The sequence below is a fragment of the Colossoma macropomum genome, unplaced genomic scaffold (assembly GCF_904425465.1).
Source record: "Colossoma macropomum unplaced genomic scaffold, Colossoma_macropomum, whole genome shotgun sequence".
NCBI classification, from domain to species: Eukaryota; Metazoa; Chordata; class Actinopteri; order Characiformes; family Serrasalmidae; genus Colossoma; species Colossoma macropomum.
In genome coordinates, this window is record NW_023494795.1 from 38,837,528 (window position 1) to 38,855,954 (window position 18,427).

Consider the following 18,427-nt stretch of genomic DNA (forward strand, 5'->3'; position numbering starts at 1 on the left):
CCAGACAGCGTCTTTTTCAGGGAAGGCCTTGTTTATTTCAGCAAGACAATGTCAAACCACATTCTGCATGTTTTGCAACAGCATAGCTCCGTATTAAAAGAGTCCGGGTGCTATTTGGGTGGTGGATCATTCTCAGCACTGCTGGAGTTTTTTTAACATTGTGTCCACACTCACTGTCCACTCTATTAGACACTCCTATCTTGTCAGTCCACCTTGAGATGTAAAGTCAGAGACGAAAGCTCATCTGCTGCTGCACAATTTGAGCATAGAAACAAGGAGGTGGTCATAATGTTATCCCTGATTGGTGTATGTCATCAATATGATTTCTATAACATGTTTTATATGACTGACAGTCTCTTTAATACACACTCACCAGACACTTTATCAGAAAGACAATTTTAATACTGTGTATGAACTCCTCTGTTCTCAGAACATCCTGAATTCTTCATTGCATGGACTCTACAATATGCTAGAAACATTCCTACAAGTCTAGTCCACATTGACATGACTGTAGCAGGTAACTGTACTAGATCGGTCACCACACCACAAGCTGCTTTATTTGATTGAGATCTGTCGTCTGGGAAGACCGCTGAGAAAACTTAACTCATTGTCATGTTCATGGATGCATGAGATGACTTTGAGACATGTTGCACAACCATGCTGAAAGAAGCCATTAGGAGATGGGTAAATAAAGGGAAGCACATGATCAGCAACAATACTAAAGCTGCAGCACTTAAACGATGCTTGATCAGTATTAGGGGGCTCACCATTACACTGTTAACTGTTGACACAAGGCAGGTTGGCTCCACATGTTTTGTCTACACATGTTTTTGCTGTTTACACAAACCCTGGCTCTACTATCCGCATGTTGCAGCAGAAATCACGATCAGATGTTTATTAAACCCTTCAACAGTACAGTCTCAGTAAGTCTTTGTCCACTATAGCCTCATATTCCTGGTCTTGGCTGACAGAACTGCAACCCAACCGATCTGGCCTTTTGCTGTTGTAGCCCATCCACCTTCAACACTACCAATGCTGTAGAGACTGGTTACACAAGTTACTGTCACCTTCCTGTCAACTCAAACAAGTCTATTCTTTGTGACTTCTCTTTTAAAAGGTATTTCCACTCACAGAACTGCTGCTTGCTTTTTGTTTTGCTACACCAGTCTGTGTAAACTTTAGAGGCTATAGTGCATGAAAATCCCAGGGGATCAGCAGTTTCTGAAACACTCAAACCAACTCATCTGGCACCAACAACCACACCAAAGTCCAAGTCACTCAGACTACATTTAATCCTCATGCAGATGTCTGATGTGAACATTACTAAAGTTCTTGATCCATGTCTACATGAATTTGTTACTTTTGATGATAAAAAAACTCTTTTCACTTCAAAAAATCTTGATATAAAAGTCTTCAAACACTGCTTCTTCCCTTCAAACTCCTCCACCCCTCAGCAAGAGATGCTCCAGCAGTGTCTCCGAGCCTTCTGCCACCACAGGGCTTCTGTCTGCTCCCCAGAGGGAGGACAGCTTCTTATAGCTGGTGAGCAGCCAACACAATGGGGCTGCGCTAATCTCTCTCGCCAGGTTTCGAGGTTTCGATTTTAGCCTAGAGAGCTTAAAGTGTCAATAAGAGAGAAATACTCAGCCTTTAGGTGGTCAATTAATTCTTTAATACGACAGTTGGCAGCACAGGCAGACCTGAGAATTGGATGGGATTTTGGAGCGATTATGACCTGTCCAATAACATTGGCAGCATTTACACGTTTACAAAAAGGTATGTGACTGGATCACACAAAATGTGTGGCACCTTGGTAAAGAACCCCAGCACTATGGCAGAGACTGCAAGAGACTAGGACTGAAATAGCACCAACGTTGCTTCTATGAAGGTTGAGGAGCTACCCTAAAACAGTCACCCTCACGGATGTATGAAAGCGGCTCTGCGGCAAGACTCCTTCAGAATGAAGAGTATTTTGTAATTATTACTCCCATTTAAAGTTTGAAGTTTTGAACTTAAGTTCAAATACAATCTCAAGACGATGGTTTGGGCAAATTTTCAGCTTCAGGACAACAGATAGTGGTGTACTTTTGTCTATTTATATAGATTTCAGTGTGTTATACGGTGTCATTAACCACACAAGCAAGTCTATTTAAGAGTAACTAAATAGTAACACACAAACAACAAGAGTCTGAATTTTGAAAATGAGAGAGATATTTTTCCATCAACATCACAAACAAAACCGCAGAAGACGTGTAGGTTTACTGGTCATTTTAGATTTAGTAAACAAAATGGCTGTGTTGAATTTTTTCCATAGTTTCTCTAGAATTATGAATCAAGTCAGTCTGAATGACTCTGTTCACATCTCAATGTTTCAATTATGCAAAACTTTGAAACATTTGAGTAATTAGCCTTTAATATATGATTCTGAAAGCTAACAACTATGGAAAACAACTGCAGCCAGCTTAAACAACCGCAACCAGGCTATTATGTACTAATAATGACAGACCTAAGTGACAGTATTTCAAAGTGTCTGCATTTACAATACTGTGTATTGAATACTGAGGTATACTACTATAATGTCTACTGAACTGAAACGAACCTTCACAGAGAAAGAGACTTGAAAAGGGAGGATGTAGAGAGAGAAAGAGAGAGAGAGAAAGAGGTGATAGAAAGGGCATGCTTTAATCTGCAGCATCTTACTTTTTGGCGAGGGTTCTTCTCTCCTCTGGGGTGTAATCTAGTGATCCTATTGCCCCCTCTCCTTTAGTCGGCATGAACCCTATAATCGCTATTAATGCTGTCCGGACTGAAAGAGAGAGAGAGACACACACACACAAAGGAAAGCAAGAGTCATGATACAGGGATAAAAAAAATCTGTCACACTGTATTAAATGAGGATAGAAAAGGATGAAGGGTCATGGACGACCGTGCACAATGTGAGACCGAGTGCCATGTATTTGTGAGTGAGTGAGTGTTACGTAACGGTGTGTAATGCTTTGTTTTCTGCATCTAAAGCGGGATTCTCTCTGGCCATGGTCTCTGAGGACAGCTCTGTGCCTGGATGATACACAACACCTTTAGTGCCACACTTCACAGAGGAGCCGGGAGGAGACACAGGAGGAACAGATATTTTGGAAGCGATGCTGCCCTAACTTACTACAATTGAAGTTAGACTCTCACCTGCACTGCAGTGACACACAGTCAGGCACTTGTATTAGTTCCCAGTCGTCATTCAGTCTCACATTTTTGTGTTTTTCCTGCTCTAACACACCTAATTAAGCTCGCAAAGAGCTTGGCAATTAGCTGATGGGTGTTCGATGAGGGAAACGCTAACTAGCTGATGGGTGTTAGATGAGGGAAAACGCTAACAACTGTTCACTGCAGGCAGGACTCCAGCTTTTCTGAATGCTGATAGGAATGAACATTGGCAATTCCCTAGGAAGTAGAGCTAAAAATGGTGGTAAATATAGTTAATTCTGACAGACATTTGAGCACCAGCTGTGTCATAGGCTATCTCTGCCCTGCCATTATATTCCACCTACTCTTAATTTCCAGGCCACAATATCACTTGGGAAATATAGAGGTTTTGCTCTTGCACCAGTCCTGACATTTGGGATAGAGGAACATTTTTCAGCACCATGTTCCTAGTTCTTTGTAATATATCAAACCTAGACTCAGACCATCCATCCAAAAGTCCATAACAGGTGAAGTGGATTGAAATTTACAGCAAGAAAGGCAGTCAATGATTAATCAGTTTATGATTTTAAGATGGGACAAGACCCCGGGGTTGTCCTAGGACAGGCTGGAGGGATTATATCTCCAGGTTGGCCTGGGAGCAGCTTGGGGTCCCCGGGAATGAGCTCGAGGAAGTTGCAGGGATCGGGGTCGTCTGGGATTCTCTGCTCTCCCAACTGCTACTGCAAACCTATCTGGACTAAGCGGTTAATGATGATGATGATGATGATGATGATGATGATGATGATTTTAAGATAAACAAACAAATGCTAATTGTCTGTTTTCTCCTCAGCTAACGTCACTAGCCTAGTCAAACCGCACATATGAAACTTAAAAAGAGCAATGAAGCAGCCGTTGGATTTTATGCCTAGAACACATTACCAATGAGCTAATTATAATTAGTTTAAAACATTGTTATACTTTTATTCTGTTTTTTTTATGGCCAAAAGAATGTGGACACTCCTCCTAATTACAGAGTATAAAATATATGTATAAAATCAAATACATTCATGTAATCTCTATAGACAAACACCGGTAAGAGAAAGGGTCGTACTGAAAAGCTCAGTGACTTTAAACATGGTACTGTCTTAGGATGCCACAAGTCATTCTGTGCCCTGCTAGATCTGCCCCAGTCAACTCTAAGTGCTATTATTGTGGAATGGAATTTAATGCCCATGGATTTGGAATGGGATGTCCAACAAGCTCATATAAGAGTGTTAGTCTGGTGTTCATATACTTTTGACTATATAGTGTATTATTATAATTTTTTTTTTTACACAGTTTTAATGGTATTATGTTTGTTTTAATTTTGGTTTTGCATTTTTGTATTATTTGCATATTTTGCACTAACTTTTTCTTCTTTGATTTTTTTTCTTTACTCTGTGAAACACTTTGAGCTGCATTTTATTTTGCTAAATAAAGTTTATTATGAAACTTAGATGCTGAAACATAAGTACAGTGCAACCTGGACACCTAGAACATTATTTAAAGCCTTTATCTTGGCTATAGGTGTGTTTGTGCTTGGAAAATCAACATATATATCAGTAGAATAAATGCAAATAAACACAAATAGTAAAATGTTACAAGAATTTCTTCTAGTTGATAACTTATTAGCAAAGCTTGGTCTCTGTCCGGCCCATGCCACTATGCAAATTTGTTCAATTTATCAGCAGCACACCTAATTTAACATAACTGAGTACTGATCAGCCAAAGCTAAGGAGGTTTGGACATGGTTAAACGAACACTTATATACATGAAATCACTACATATTGTATTAACATTATTAGTATTTATTCCAATATTAGTGTTTTCTGAGCAAACAAATGCTTTCTGTCTAGATACATTCATTTTTAAATATAATCTCCTCAGTTGGCTAAAACTTTTGAAGAGTCCTGTAGATGCATGCACTCAGAAGTAAGCCAGTATATAAATTAGTACTTCAAACAGAAACATTTACTGAGTGCTCTAAGTGATGCAAAATCTCTTTCCTCATCTCCTCTCAAAGTTCTAATCAGACTGCACGAACCAGACAGCAGATTGGAAAGAGCGCAGAGCCTGATGCCTCATGAGTAACTTAGGAAAACAACAACAGCATAAAGCTTTGATTATTTTGTCATCAAAATGAATAACTAACAACAACAAAAAATATAGCTAGTAGATGCCAAAGCTACAAAGCAAACAAAGAATGCTGAGAGAGATAGAGACTTCAAACATAAGGCAATTAAAGATACAATCCCATCTACTGCATTCAAATCCCCTTCCGAAGCCCTTTAATCTACTTTTGAGGTATGCATTCCTGAAAAATAAAACCTGGGAGTAGCGGCTTATGTACTATCCTCAAGCAAAGCAAGGGCATCCTGAGGGCCAGTGACAGCACAAGACCTTTTGGACACGCTGCGGCTTAAAATGAAATTTGTTTGCCCACATGATTAAACCCAGGGTCTTCCACTGAAAAAAACCCTCCAAAACAACAAGCAAGACATAAAACATCAAAATAATATCATGTGAAAGCAGTGCTTAATGCAGAAATCCTCAATTCTTGTTGTGATTGGTACCTGTTTTGGATGGTAGTTTAAAATAGGACACAGATTAACTGCACAAACGTGAAAAGGTAGAGACGCAGTATTTCTTAAGAAAACCCTGAGGAGATATTTAAAGCTGCACTTGTACTTGAGCTCCCCCCCTTAAATAAATTCTTCAATTATTTCCATAAGCTTGTCACATACCTTAAGGCTGTTTTCATTCCTAGTTCGTTTGCTAAAGTCAGTAGCAAAGTTTGGGGTTTCGTGACATTGCTAAGTTGCTAAAGTGCATCAAGTAGGCGTTCATTGAGTGGTCAGAAGATTGGCAAGCATACAAGCACTCACTTGCTTTTATGTTTGTCTTCATTTGTGCCAAAAAAATAAATAAATAAATAAAAAAATAAAACACAAAATACAATAATGCTTTTTTGAAGGTTCATTGACCTACCATTGTACAAACTCTAGATTTTCCCACCACATACAACCAGCGCTATTATTTGTGGCTTGTGAAAAATGTGTTCTTGGTTAATTAGCTCAATCTAACACTAAACCACACGTCCCAATGATTGGCACCCCTGCATTTGGTACTTTATGCAACCTCCCTTTGCCAGCATAACAGAAATGCATAACTTTTCCTATAATGAAGACAAAGCAAGTAATCAAAAACACTTTTCCACCATGTTGTACCGGCTCAGAGTGACTTGACACTTGTCGCCTTTTTTGGCTTTCCCTTAGGCAGACCCAGTACCTTGTACTACTTTTGGTATCACCTCAATCGAGATTCCAAGCGAGCTGAGCCAATACAAAAAGGTGATGTGAACCACTGATTGGTCGGAGAGAATAGTCACTATCACTCTAAACACATATACTAATATTAGCTACCAGGTTACCTACCAGCTAACAACAAGCAAGATCTAAAAACATCAAAACAATATCACGTGAAAGCAGTGCTTAATGCAGAAATCCTTGATTCCACATGCTTGATTCCAGAATCGTCTGATCATCTGAACTCCGATTTAGTATTTCCCAAACTCCCGTTTCTTTTTGTTTTTTTTTTAGCAGTCCTGTCTTGCTGCCATCAGCCTGTTCTGAACAACATTTGTCTCCTTCACATCACAGCAGTTTTATGTGGCATCGTTACAATGACCAGCTACATTGAGTGGCACTATATCTGCAGTGGAAACTTAAGTAGTTGGTAGTAAAAGCAAGTAGAGCCAAGCTGAGTTGAGTGGTGTTGAGCCATACTATGCAGCGCAAAAGCACCAATAGACAACTCCTCAATACACAATCTTTTCCTCTCATTTGGACTCTCCTCTTAATCTCACGCTACAGGTTTTCAACAAATTTTAGGTCAGAGGTCTGAGATGTCCATGTCAAAAGCTTGCTTCTGTGGTCAATTACTGTGATGTGTACTTTTAGTTTTAAAAAAAAAAACCTCAGACTAAATGCTCTTCAACTAAAATTTGTATCTCTCATGTTTTAAGTGTGAGATTGAGCTAATTAATCAGTCTTTTTTCTACTTTTTTTTAACATGAATGGCAATAACTATGGGGCTGACTGTATATTCTTGATATAAACATATTATCTAACCCATTATGTTGCATGAAATTGAGATGCTTGATATATACATATATCAAAATCAAAGCAAGTAAAATAAACCTTCCTTGACTTCTTTATGATTTAAACTTTATGATTAATTGGACTGTCAATTTTGGTATCACTGTACAAAAAGACTGATGGAGTAAAAAGTAAGATACGTTACCAGCAAGATCTGAGGTGTAACCCCTTAAATGGACAGAAAGTTTTATTACACACTTCTACAACCAAAGAATAGCTCAGTCAGTTTGCATTGAGGTCCCTGTAGTTACTGAATTATAAGCTTTAATATGTAATAAGGCTAGGAATTTAAGGGGTTAACAGTATAGCTCAAGGGTGTGGAACTGAGGGCTGGAGCGCCCAGCACAGTTTGGAGATTTCCCTATTCGAGCACACCAACTAAACCTGATAAACAGGTGATGAGATCAATCGGGTGTCCTTGAGAAGGAAAATCACCAGACTGTGCACAAATCTGGCCATCCAGGTCTGGAATTCCCAACCCCTGGTATGGATGAATATGGGCTCACTATTTTGCAAGCAACAGGTGGCTTTTTTATTATTATTTACATGTTATAACTTTGTAGTGCACAATTTCTATTAATTTGAGTTTAACATATTGGGGAAAAAATATAAAATGTGTCTTAATGTTTGCACTGGACTCATTTTGTTATATTTTTTAGATTTTCCAATATTGTGCATTAAGTGTGCAAAAGTGTGTTCTCTGCAGGGGACGTGTCAACTTATTTTACTAAGAAAATCAACAAAACATGTCATTTGACCTGCTGCACCCAAACTTTTGCATACAACTGTAGCTTACATACTAGTGTTAGCTTAAACACTTAGCCCGAAAGCTAATCAGCTGCATAGCAACAACTAACTTACAGGATTACTGCAATAAAACACTTCACAGTTTTCTTTACCTAAGGAAAATACTGCAGGTACTTCATGCATCTTTAAGTTCCTCAGCTGAAGGACATTTAACCCTTACAAAATCCTCTCAAATGATATAAAGAAAGCTGTGCGTCCAGGCAGCGTCTCTGTCTGAATCACTGTCTGAGGAGGACCGGGTGTTCTGTTCCGCTCCTTTACCTCTTCTGGACTCCTCCAGTCTTTTCAATTACAAGCAAGGAGAAAACGCGCTGATAGAACAATCTGGAAGACGCTAGCGTGAGAGGACATTAGCATACCAACTTCATTTAAATTCAAATGAACCCCTTAATCCCTCATTTGCTCTCTCTCTCTCTATCTCTCTTTCTCTCTCTCTCCCGCTCTCTGTAGTACCCGCCAGGCATGCAGGGCTGGTGCTATGTTTAGTGAGGCTGTTGGTGCTAGCCGTGAGTGTCTGTGTCATGCTCCAGGGGTACCCACTGCTCCAGGAGGGTTGCCAGGTCTCAGGGTGATGCCCAGATATGCTCAGACAGATCTTCTTCCCCACTTCAAACCGCCCGTTGGGCTGCAGGAATAAGAAAGATTTCGACACTAATTAAAAACATGGCAACCACTCACAGAGAAAGAGAGAAAACAGTGGGAAGATGACTAGGGACTTAGAAATACTGATGGAAAACGGAGTGACGGGGAAAAAATGACAAGGCGAGCACACACATTGATCTCGGAAGATCAAGAACAACAGAGGAGGAAAGGAACAGAACGACAGGCACGTCCTTAGTGACAAACATAAAGTCTATACACTAACAAAGGAATAAAGAAACCAACAACGTAGTAATGATGTATGTTCCCTATCAGAGACTGACTAATTGTGTGAACGACTAGAACTTGAGCAAATACCCCATTATTACAGCAAACTGTACATTCCTATAAACAAGCCTTAACAATCTGAATGTGACACTTCAGTAGAGTATGAAAGCCCGGTCTCCCATTAGACAAAACTGCATTCCGGGTGGCAAAACGAAGAGCAGCTTTAGATCTGCCGTCATGTCAGGCCGTCAGCTGGAGCCTTTGATCACAGCCTTTCATGTCTTCTTCCTTTAATTCTGTCTATTGTCCCAGGGAGAAAGAATAAGGAGGGAGGATGAGCAGAGAGCTAGAAGTCTCCTTTAAAAAAAATAAATTCCTTAGAAAAGGGGTTGAGGGGGTGCTGGCAGAGCTTGCCCTTGATCTTAAGTGATTTAAAGTAGTTATCTACCAGTACTGGTAGTCTGCTAATATCATTATGCATACTTTGTGACTTGTTATTGTATATCCTTATCTTTGTGGTTTATTATTGTGCATTCTTTGTGATTTATTTTTGTGCCCCCTTAGCTTTGTAGTTTATTGTTTTGCACCTTTATCTTTGGGGCTTCTCTTGTCTAAAAAAAAAAACAAAAAAAAACCCATAAGCGAGATCACACAAAGAGTGTAACGATCCACAAACTTCATTATTCAATATGAAACTATATGGTGGTGTTTTGATTTGATATGTTTTTCTAAATGGCAAAAATAAAGAGTGGTTAAAAAGATGTGCCTGACATTATTATGTTAATGTTTCCATTTTTAGTTTATTAGAGACATTGTAAAAGTTCAATTTCTGAAGGAAAAAGTGCTTTATAATGTCCCAATGTAATGCCCTAGCCACAAGCTAATGTGTTAGCCACAAGCTTACATGCTAGTCACAATACAACGATACGATAAAATACACTGCAATTCATTTCAATACAACGCGATAGTTAAATGCATAGAAGTGTAATATATTTGTGCTGTTACCTTCAAACATCATAACAAGGGTTCTTCCATTAACATGCTTAGCGTATTTGGATATACTATTCCTTTATATTTGGGCTTGGTGAAAGAGAACTTAAGTGGAACGGCCTTAACCCTTCATAATAACAATAGTTTATAAGACATCTATTAGCCCTTACTTCAGAATTAGCTAATCGTAAGTAATTAGTATTTACATTTATTCATCATTAATTATTGATGAACAAAACAGAGATTCGGATGTTATTCACTATTACTGAATATGATGTGGAGGATATACAAAAGACGTACTAAAAGACACTGTGACTTCTATAAACCCCAATAAAAATAAAGCAAAAACTTCAGGCCTCCAAATGAATTGGTAAACATTAACAAGCAACACTGATTGAAGTTACATGTAAACTATCTTTAACATCTTTACAGCCCACATTCTAAAGTGAAAATTAATCAAAAGTTTATATAAATATTTATTAACACCCAGTCAATTACAAATTTCTTTTCCCTTTACCAAAGAAGATAATAGCCTATAAACAACCTTAACAAACACCTCTGTACACTAGAATAGAGGGATATTACACCATAAACAATCTTAATAAACACTACCATCCATCCTGTCTCAATGCTTCTATTTGTGACTGAAGAGCAGACCACAGTTATGAAAGTAGGCACAAGTTGATCTGTATTATTAAAGTTAAGGCTGAAACAAACACTGCAAACAAAACAAGCAGAAGATGAGAGAAACATGAACCTACTCACATCAGAGACCACCTGGGAAAGAAGAGGTTATAAACTATACACAGGTGGAAACATTAACAATAAAGCAGGATACACGGAAGGAGACATGGGAGGAAAAGGACACTGACACCATTTTAGATTTGGGGCTGGTAAAATAATTGATTTGTAAATTACAATCAAGTAATGGTTTACTTATGTGTCTTACAAAGTAATATTAATACATGAATTAACAATGAACGACTCAACAGTTCATGACTAGTCAATTAGGAAGTAACAACTACTTCTTACAGTGGGGAGGATGATGCTGGGGGGCCTCACTGGATACTAAGCTAACATGCCAGTCATGATACAACAGCTCGATACAATAGCATGCAATACAATACAAAACCCTCTGATACAATATGACGTTTTATTACATTCCTAGATTATAATAAGCATAACAAGTGCTTTCATTACTGTTTTAGCAAGCTTAGCATAGTTTTTTGATAAACTATTCTTTCATATTTGGACTTGGGAAAGAAGAGCTTGAGTGAAATGGCTTACAGTGAGAAGGATGATGCTGGGGGGCTTCATGGGATACTCAGGAGGAAGAATGATGCGGCCGTGGTAAACCCCTCCATCAAAATCCGAGTCAGGTGGCCCTCGGACAGAGAAGTGCCATTCAAAGAGGTTATCCTGAAGAGGACAGAGAGACAGCATCCACATGTAGACAGACCCAAGCCCATCAGCAACAAACAACGTTATAGCATAAGATGTGATGTTAAAGGCACATTAAAGATGCACATCATTCAAATTTTCAATGGACATGGGAGTGTGGCCTTTATAATATTCATAACTCATGAAGTGAGATATGTCTTAAATCTGGAGAAAATCTCGTTTCATGGACTTCTTGATTTTGTTTATACTGAGAACCAATTCTAGCGTATACAAAATACAGTCCAGATAATATATAGTGTAAACCAATTAGAAAGCCTTTTAACAACCAATGAACTGCCATCTTTAAAGAACAGTAGAGACTGAGTTTCTGATTTTACAGCTTTTTCGGTTTGAATGCACGTTATTATTACATACTTGTTTAGCTGCAGAAGGAAGAACATGTTCTTATTTGCAGTGAGTCTTATTTGTCTTTATCAAATATGATGCATCTAACTCTTTGAGGATATCTGCCAGAGGCAATGCTGGTTTGACATTTGCCTGCCTCACAGATAGTGAGTATATCTGGTTTTATTAATTCATCATTTGTTCTGCTCTGCTTTAAAACTTCCCTCTAAGATCAACATCATGCATTGGAACAGATATCAGAACATGAAAATTGGAGAGATGTTTCGCACAGCACCTCACTGCATGATCTGTAAAAGGCTGACAATAGTTTATCAACCCTTTATCATTATTATCACCTATTCAAATAGAGAAATGCTCGCCTACTAGACTGGCTTTCATTCCAGAAGCACAGAAGTGTTACTGTTAACAAAAGCTCTGATTGAGTTTCTGTATAATGCTTACCTCGAGAGGCTGGGCATGATAGTGCTCAGTGGGGTCTCGGAGCTCGGCTGCCTCCTTCATCAACCTCTTCACAGCTAACGAACATAGCGAAACAAAAGAAAACAAATGTTATTAGACTAAAGCAGTTCCTCTATCGCCTAAGCAGCTGATCATTTGTTCAGTAAGCTCAAGCTTTATGTTAAAATGACAGACTGCATTCAGCGTTTCCCAGGACACTCGCTGAAATTCTGAGTTTTCGTCATAACTGTTATGCCAATGTACCACAAAGTAAGCACAGATAACATGGCACACTAACAATGCCAATATAGTCGTGCTTGAAAGTTTGTGAACCTTTTAGAATTTTCTATATTTCTGCATAAATTTGACCCAAAACTTCACACAAGTATTAAAAGTGGATATAGAGAACCAAATTAAACAAATGAGACAAAAATATTAGAATTCATTTATTGAGGAAAATTATCCAATATTACAAATCTGTGAGTGGCAAACGTATGTGAACCTTTAGGATTAGCAGATAATTTGAAGGTGAAATTAGAGTCAGCTGTCTTCAACCAATGGGACGGCAATCCGGTGTGAGTGACCACCTTGTTTTATTTAAAGAACAGGGATCTATCACAATCCTATCTTCACAACACATGTTTGTGCAAGTGCATAATGGCACAAACAAAGGAGATTTCTGAGGACCTCAGAAGGAGAGCTGTTGATGCTCATTAGGCTGGAAAAGCTTACAAAATAATCTCTAAAGAGTTTAGACTCAGACAGACTGTGTACTAATAGTCTGCGAGGTCACAAAGGAACCCAGGGTAACTTTGAAGCAACTACAGGCCTGTCTCACAGTGGCTAATGTTAATGTTCATGAGTCCACCATCAGAAGAACACTGAACAACAATGGTGTGCATGGCAGGGTTGCAAGGAGAAAGGCACTGCTCTCCAAAAAGAACACTGCTGCCCGTCTGCAGTTTACTAAAGATCATATGGACAAGTCAGACGGCTACTTTTTTTGGACAGACGAGGCCGAAAAAGATCTTTCTGGTTTAAATGAGAAGCATTATTTTCGAAGAAAGGAAAACATGTCATTCCGGCATAATAAACTTATCCCATCTGTGAAACACGGTGGTGGTAGTATCCGGTGGTTTGGGCCTGTTTTGCTGCATCTGGGCCAGGACAGCTTGCAATTATTGATGGAACAATAAACTCTGAATTATACCAGCAAATTCTAAAGGAAAATATCAGGACATCTGTCCGTGAGCTAAAATTCAAGAGAACATGGGTCATGCAGCAAAACAACAACCCTAAGCACACAAGTCACTCTACCAAAGAACAGTTAAAGAAGAAGAAAGTTAATGTTTTGAAATGGCCAAGTCAAAGTCCTGATCTTAATCCCATAGAAATGCTGTGGAAGGACCTGAAGAAAGCAGTTCATGGGAGAAAATCCACCCACATATGAGCGCAAAGGTGTCATGCCATATACTGAAAGCAAAGGTTCACATACTTTGGCCACTCGCAGATATGTTATATTGGATCATTTTCCTCAATAAATAAATGACCAAGTCTAATATTTTTGTCTCATTTGTTTAATTAAAAAAGGGTTTACAAACTTTCAAGCACCACTGTAGCCAGTCATGGGTCATTCCGGGACATTTCAAATACAAAATGATCAGATGACACCGCAGTCTTGAGTGTAAGGGATGCATGTCTAAGTATAATAACTTTAGAAATTAAAAAAAAAAAAGAAAATCATCAACAAGCGCACACAGAATTATTTTTAAATCACTTAAATAACAAAAAAGCGTGATTATTATTAATAAATCAAGCTTGAAGAATTCTACAGGAAGATGATTGCTTATGTCTGCAAATATCCAGAAGGGAGAGCTCATGCTGGTTTTGTTTTCAATGAAACAAAGATGAGTTTCAAGTCATTTATTAGCCCAAATTCAACACCATTCCATGAAATGTCAATAAAACCACCCCCAAACTAATTATTCAGTTTGCAGAAAAAAAAATCTATTCTAGTTGGAGTAGTTAGACCAGTCAGCGAAAACGAGGCACGCTATCTCTGCCTTCTCAGTCACTTATAACAACACTTCCCTTTGGCAATGCACTTATGTTCAGGCATTCAAGCTCCGTAGTAACAAAGTATAATATCCTTACAGGCAAGACTGTCACATTTTACAGTCGTGCTAGAACATAAAATCGGCATTTCCCTAAATTCTTAACCTGGGGTCACATCATGGGGGGGGGCGCAATAACTTTTTCATGTAGGGCCTGTTGGTGTTGGATAACTTTTTTCTTTGAATAAATAAAATGGTCAATTAAAAACTATATTTGGCTTTTCTCAGGGGCTTCTTGACTGATTTATGCTGCAAGACTGGTCTGAAGAGCAAGTCCACCACTGAACAGCTCAAAAGAAACAAAATTAAGGTTCCAGAATGGCCTAATCAATGTCCTGACTTGAACCCCACCAAGACGCTGTGGTAGGACCTTAAATGTGCTCGAAAGCCCTCTAATGTCACTCAATAAAAAAATTACAAAAGAGTGAGCCTTGCAAAATTCCATAAAGACTGATCTCCAGTTATATAAAGGATCTGGTTGCAGTTCTTACTGCTAAACGTAGCACAAACAGTCTCTAAGTTTGGGGGTAATTACTGTTACACAAGGGTGGGTGACATAGGTGCTGCAAAACCTTTTTTCTGCAACAAATGAAATGATCATTAAAACCGTGTTGTGTGTTTTCTGGTGTTTTCCTTGTCTTTTACTACATTTTGTACAAGGATCTGACATCATTTCTTGTGACAAATAAGCAAAAGCAGAGTAAATCAAACACTATTCCACAGCACTCTATTCTCCATCTCCAACATAACAAGTACCAGAAAAATGACTTCAGTATTTGAATAACGGCACTTTAAGTGGTTAACAGAGTAATGGAGTACCTGTGCACACTCCTAACTGTTGTTAAAACGTTGTGGCAGTTATTTAAGACTGTTAGTGGACTGTTTCATTATGATTAATATCCCAGCTCTATTGTATTTTCAGCAGTGCACTTACATTTTTTTAAACTTTCAGTTTCAGATTTATTCTATTTATTTTTGCACAAGTGCACTCAGTCGAGTGGAAACGCAGCCGTTGGTGATACCAGACTGTCGGAGCGTGACGAGAAGAATGCACACATCCACAGGCAGCTGGAGGACGAAAGAGAGTGTGTACACACATACGCACACATGCACACACGTTTCTCAGCAATGTACCATTTGTAGCCTAATCCACCTGCAGCAGTTCAGGACAGTACTGTGCCTTAAAAAAAGAATGGCAGATTACGCTGTATTAAGTCTGAAAGTGAATGTTCGGAGTATCCTCAGAAAGAAAGAAAGGGAGACCATTCTGGCCATGTCACATTCAGCTGTTTTCCACCCCAATTTTCGACCTGGATTCACCTAGATCTAAAACACTGATGAGCCAAAACATTAAATAATGAAAATATGAAATAATGTGGCTTTTTTATAACAATGGTGCAAGGTCTGGGACATATAAGACAGTAAGCAAACAGTGAGTTCTTATAGTTGACATGTTGAATGTAGGAGAAATGGGCGGGCATGAAGACCTGAATAACTTTGACAGGGGCTGAATTGTTATGGCCAGCATCTCCGAAATGGCAAGTTTCCAGTCAGCAGTGGTAAGTACCTCCAAGGAGAGACAAACCACAAACCAGCAACAGGCTGTTGGGCACCCAGAACTCATCAATGTGTGCGGGAAGGTAGATCATCCCTTCATGTCCAAATCGCCAGAAGGGCTACTGTGGTACAAGTCACCATCATTTTTAAATGACGGTTACGGAAGGAATGCGTCACATAGTGCATCACACCTTGCTGCGTATGGGGTTGGGTAGCCACAGATTGGTCAGAGTGGCCATGTTAAACCTTGTTCACCATGGAAATCACCCACAATGGGCATGTGAGCATCAGAGCTGGACCTTAGGGCAATGGAAGAAGGTTACTTATCTGATGAGGCTGGTTCTCTTTTCCATTACATGAATGGTCAGGTATGTGTGCACCATTTACCTGGGGAAGTGATGGCATTAGGATGCACTGTGGCAAGATAAAAAAGACAGCGGAAGGAGTCTGAAGCTCTGGGCAATGTTCTGCTGGGAAACCCTGTGGCTGGGCATTCAAGTGGGCATCAATTTGAAACATGTCACCTACCTAAACACTGTTGTGGACCAGGAACAACTGTTCATGGCAATAGTATTCCCTCATAGCAGTGGCCTCTTTCAACAGGATAATTTATCCTGCCATACTGCACACGGGAACAGTTTGAGGAATATGACAAAGTTCAATGTGTTGCTCTGGCCTCCAAATTCCCCAGATGTCAATCTGATTGAGTATCTATGGGATATGCTGGAACAACAAGGCTGATCCAAAGTGGCACCTTGCAATGATTTGCTGCTAACATCTTGGTGTCAGATACCACAGAGCACCTTTAGAAGTCTTTTAGAGTCCATTCCTTGATGGGCCTGAGCTGTTTTGTTGGTACGCAGTGGATCTACAGCATATTAGGCAGTTGGTCATAATGTTTTGACTCAAACTACTTGTGAATAACCATTTAAAAGTTAAAAGACAGCATAGCAAACATTGAAAAAAAAAGCCTCAAGCAGCTGCAAAAGGAAAAAAAGCAGAATACTAATTCCGTCTCATAAGCATGTGAAACGTGGGTGCACCAGAACAAATATACTCAAACAGGATATTAATATACAGCTTTGTAAGTAATCGATAAACTAAAACAACTCCAGGGCATTGCAGCACTAAGATGAAAAGAAACGCCGCCTCCGCAGAACAACGAATGAGGCAGATTCAGTCGTCACCTCGTCCTCTGCTGACAAGCCCTCCATACGCAGCTGTGTAAACACGTTTATGGAAACGCGGAGGTCAATTACACCCCAAAGTAGACAGTTGCATGTGATGCACAAACGCACGCACACTGCAGTCAAACACAAACCTTTCATTTCATGTCATATAGATGGAGAATGTGCATCCAAGCGAGGAGGTGAATGAGTGGACGAGAGACACGACCTCCAGTCCAACTTAATGCAAGAAATGCCCTGCAGGACCCTCCGTATTTCAGCTCTAACTAAGAAGCAGTAGCACAGATGGTGCTGACCAGTATGCACACAGACTGTTCCCTCATAATGAGCTGACCTTTAAGTGTGACACAGCCACAGATCTGTAGTGTATTAACATTGATTTCTACCTAAGGGGAATCAGTCACCAGCTTACCGCAGAAGCAAAACACCAGTTCAGTTTTCACACTAGTACATGAGCTGGGAGATGAACCAAACATTTACAATAATGTCTTTGGAGACACAAAATTACCTTGTAAATATCTTAATGTATTTTTTCATTTGTGCAGGTGAGTCAGTCCCTTTCTGTCTGGAACGGTAAAAAAGGACAACAAATTATGCACAGAAAAAAATCCCACGATGGTTAAGAACACCTGGTAAATACACTATATTTCCAAAAATATTAAGATTAGATTAGGATTATGAGACCCTTATTAGTCCCACAACGGGGAAACATCACCTCCGCATTTAACCCATCCGTGCAGTGAAACACCACATATACACTAGTGAATGCACACACACTAGGGGGCAGTGAGCACACTTGCCCGAAGTGCCTGGGGAGCAGTTGGGGGTTAGGTGCCTTGCTCAAGGGCACTTCAGTCACGTACTGTCGGCTCAGGGGATCAAACCGGCAACCTTCCGGTCACAGGGCTGGTTCCCTAACCTCCAGGCCATGAGAGTAAGAAACACCTTCTAATTAGTGAATTCAGCTTCTTTAAGGTGCACCCATTGCTGATGTACTGTGTTCAACTGATGGCTGAGCGGTCACCCACACTGTAAGAAATAAAGGTTCTGTGCAGGTACATTTTTTGTTCATCAAGGTACAAATAATGTAAATGTTCCCTCAAAGGTACAACAGTGGTTTTAAGGTCCAATTTTTACCTTATTTTGTACCTTAAATAAATTTCTTCCAGGTGAAAAGTACATATTAGTACCTTTTTATAACCAAATCTTTTAAAACAGAACAATAAAATAAAAAGCCTGGAGACGAGACAGGGTGTGTGGAGTCAATACAACTTCCCTGACTAAAGGT

At 39.4% G+C, this 18,427-nt stretch overlaps 1 protein-coding gene across 2 annotated transcripts in view; it reads right to left on the reverse strand.

Moving 5' to 3' along the window:
• The window catches only part of ube2j1 (ubiquitin-conjugating enzyme E2, J1), a 61,703-nt gene that overhangs the window by 23,630 nt on the left and 19,646 nt on the right, over positions 1-18,427 (reverse strand). For both annotated transcript variants that reach the window (XM_036582376.1, XM_036582377.1), the window contains exons 2-5: positions 12,285-12,358; positions 11,325-11,456; positions 8,721-8,805; positions 2,701-2,806 (exon numbers count right to left, since the gene is read on the reverse strand). In XM_036582376.1, the coding sequence (XP_036438269.1) occupies positions 2,701-2,806; positions 8,721-8,805; positions 11,325-11,456; positions 12,285-12,358 (397 nt within the window). The remainder of the gene's footprint in view (positions 1-2,700; positions 2,807-8,720; positions 8,806-11,324; positions 11,457-12,284; positions 12,359-18,427) is intronic.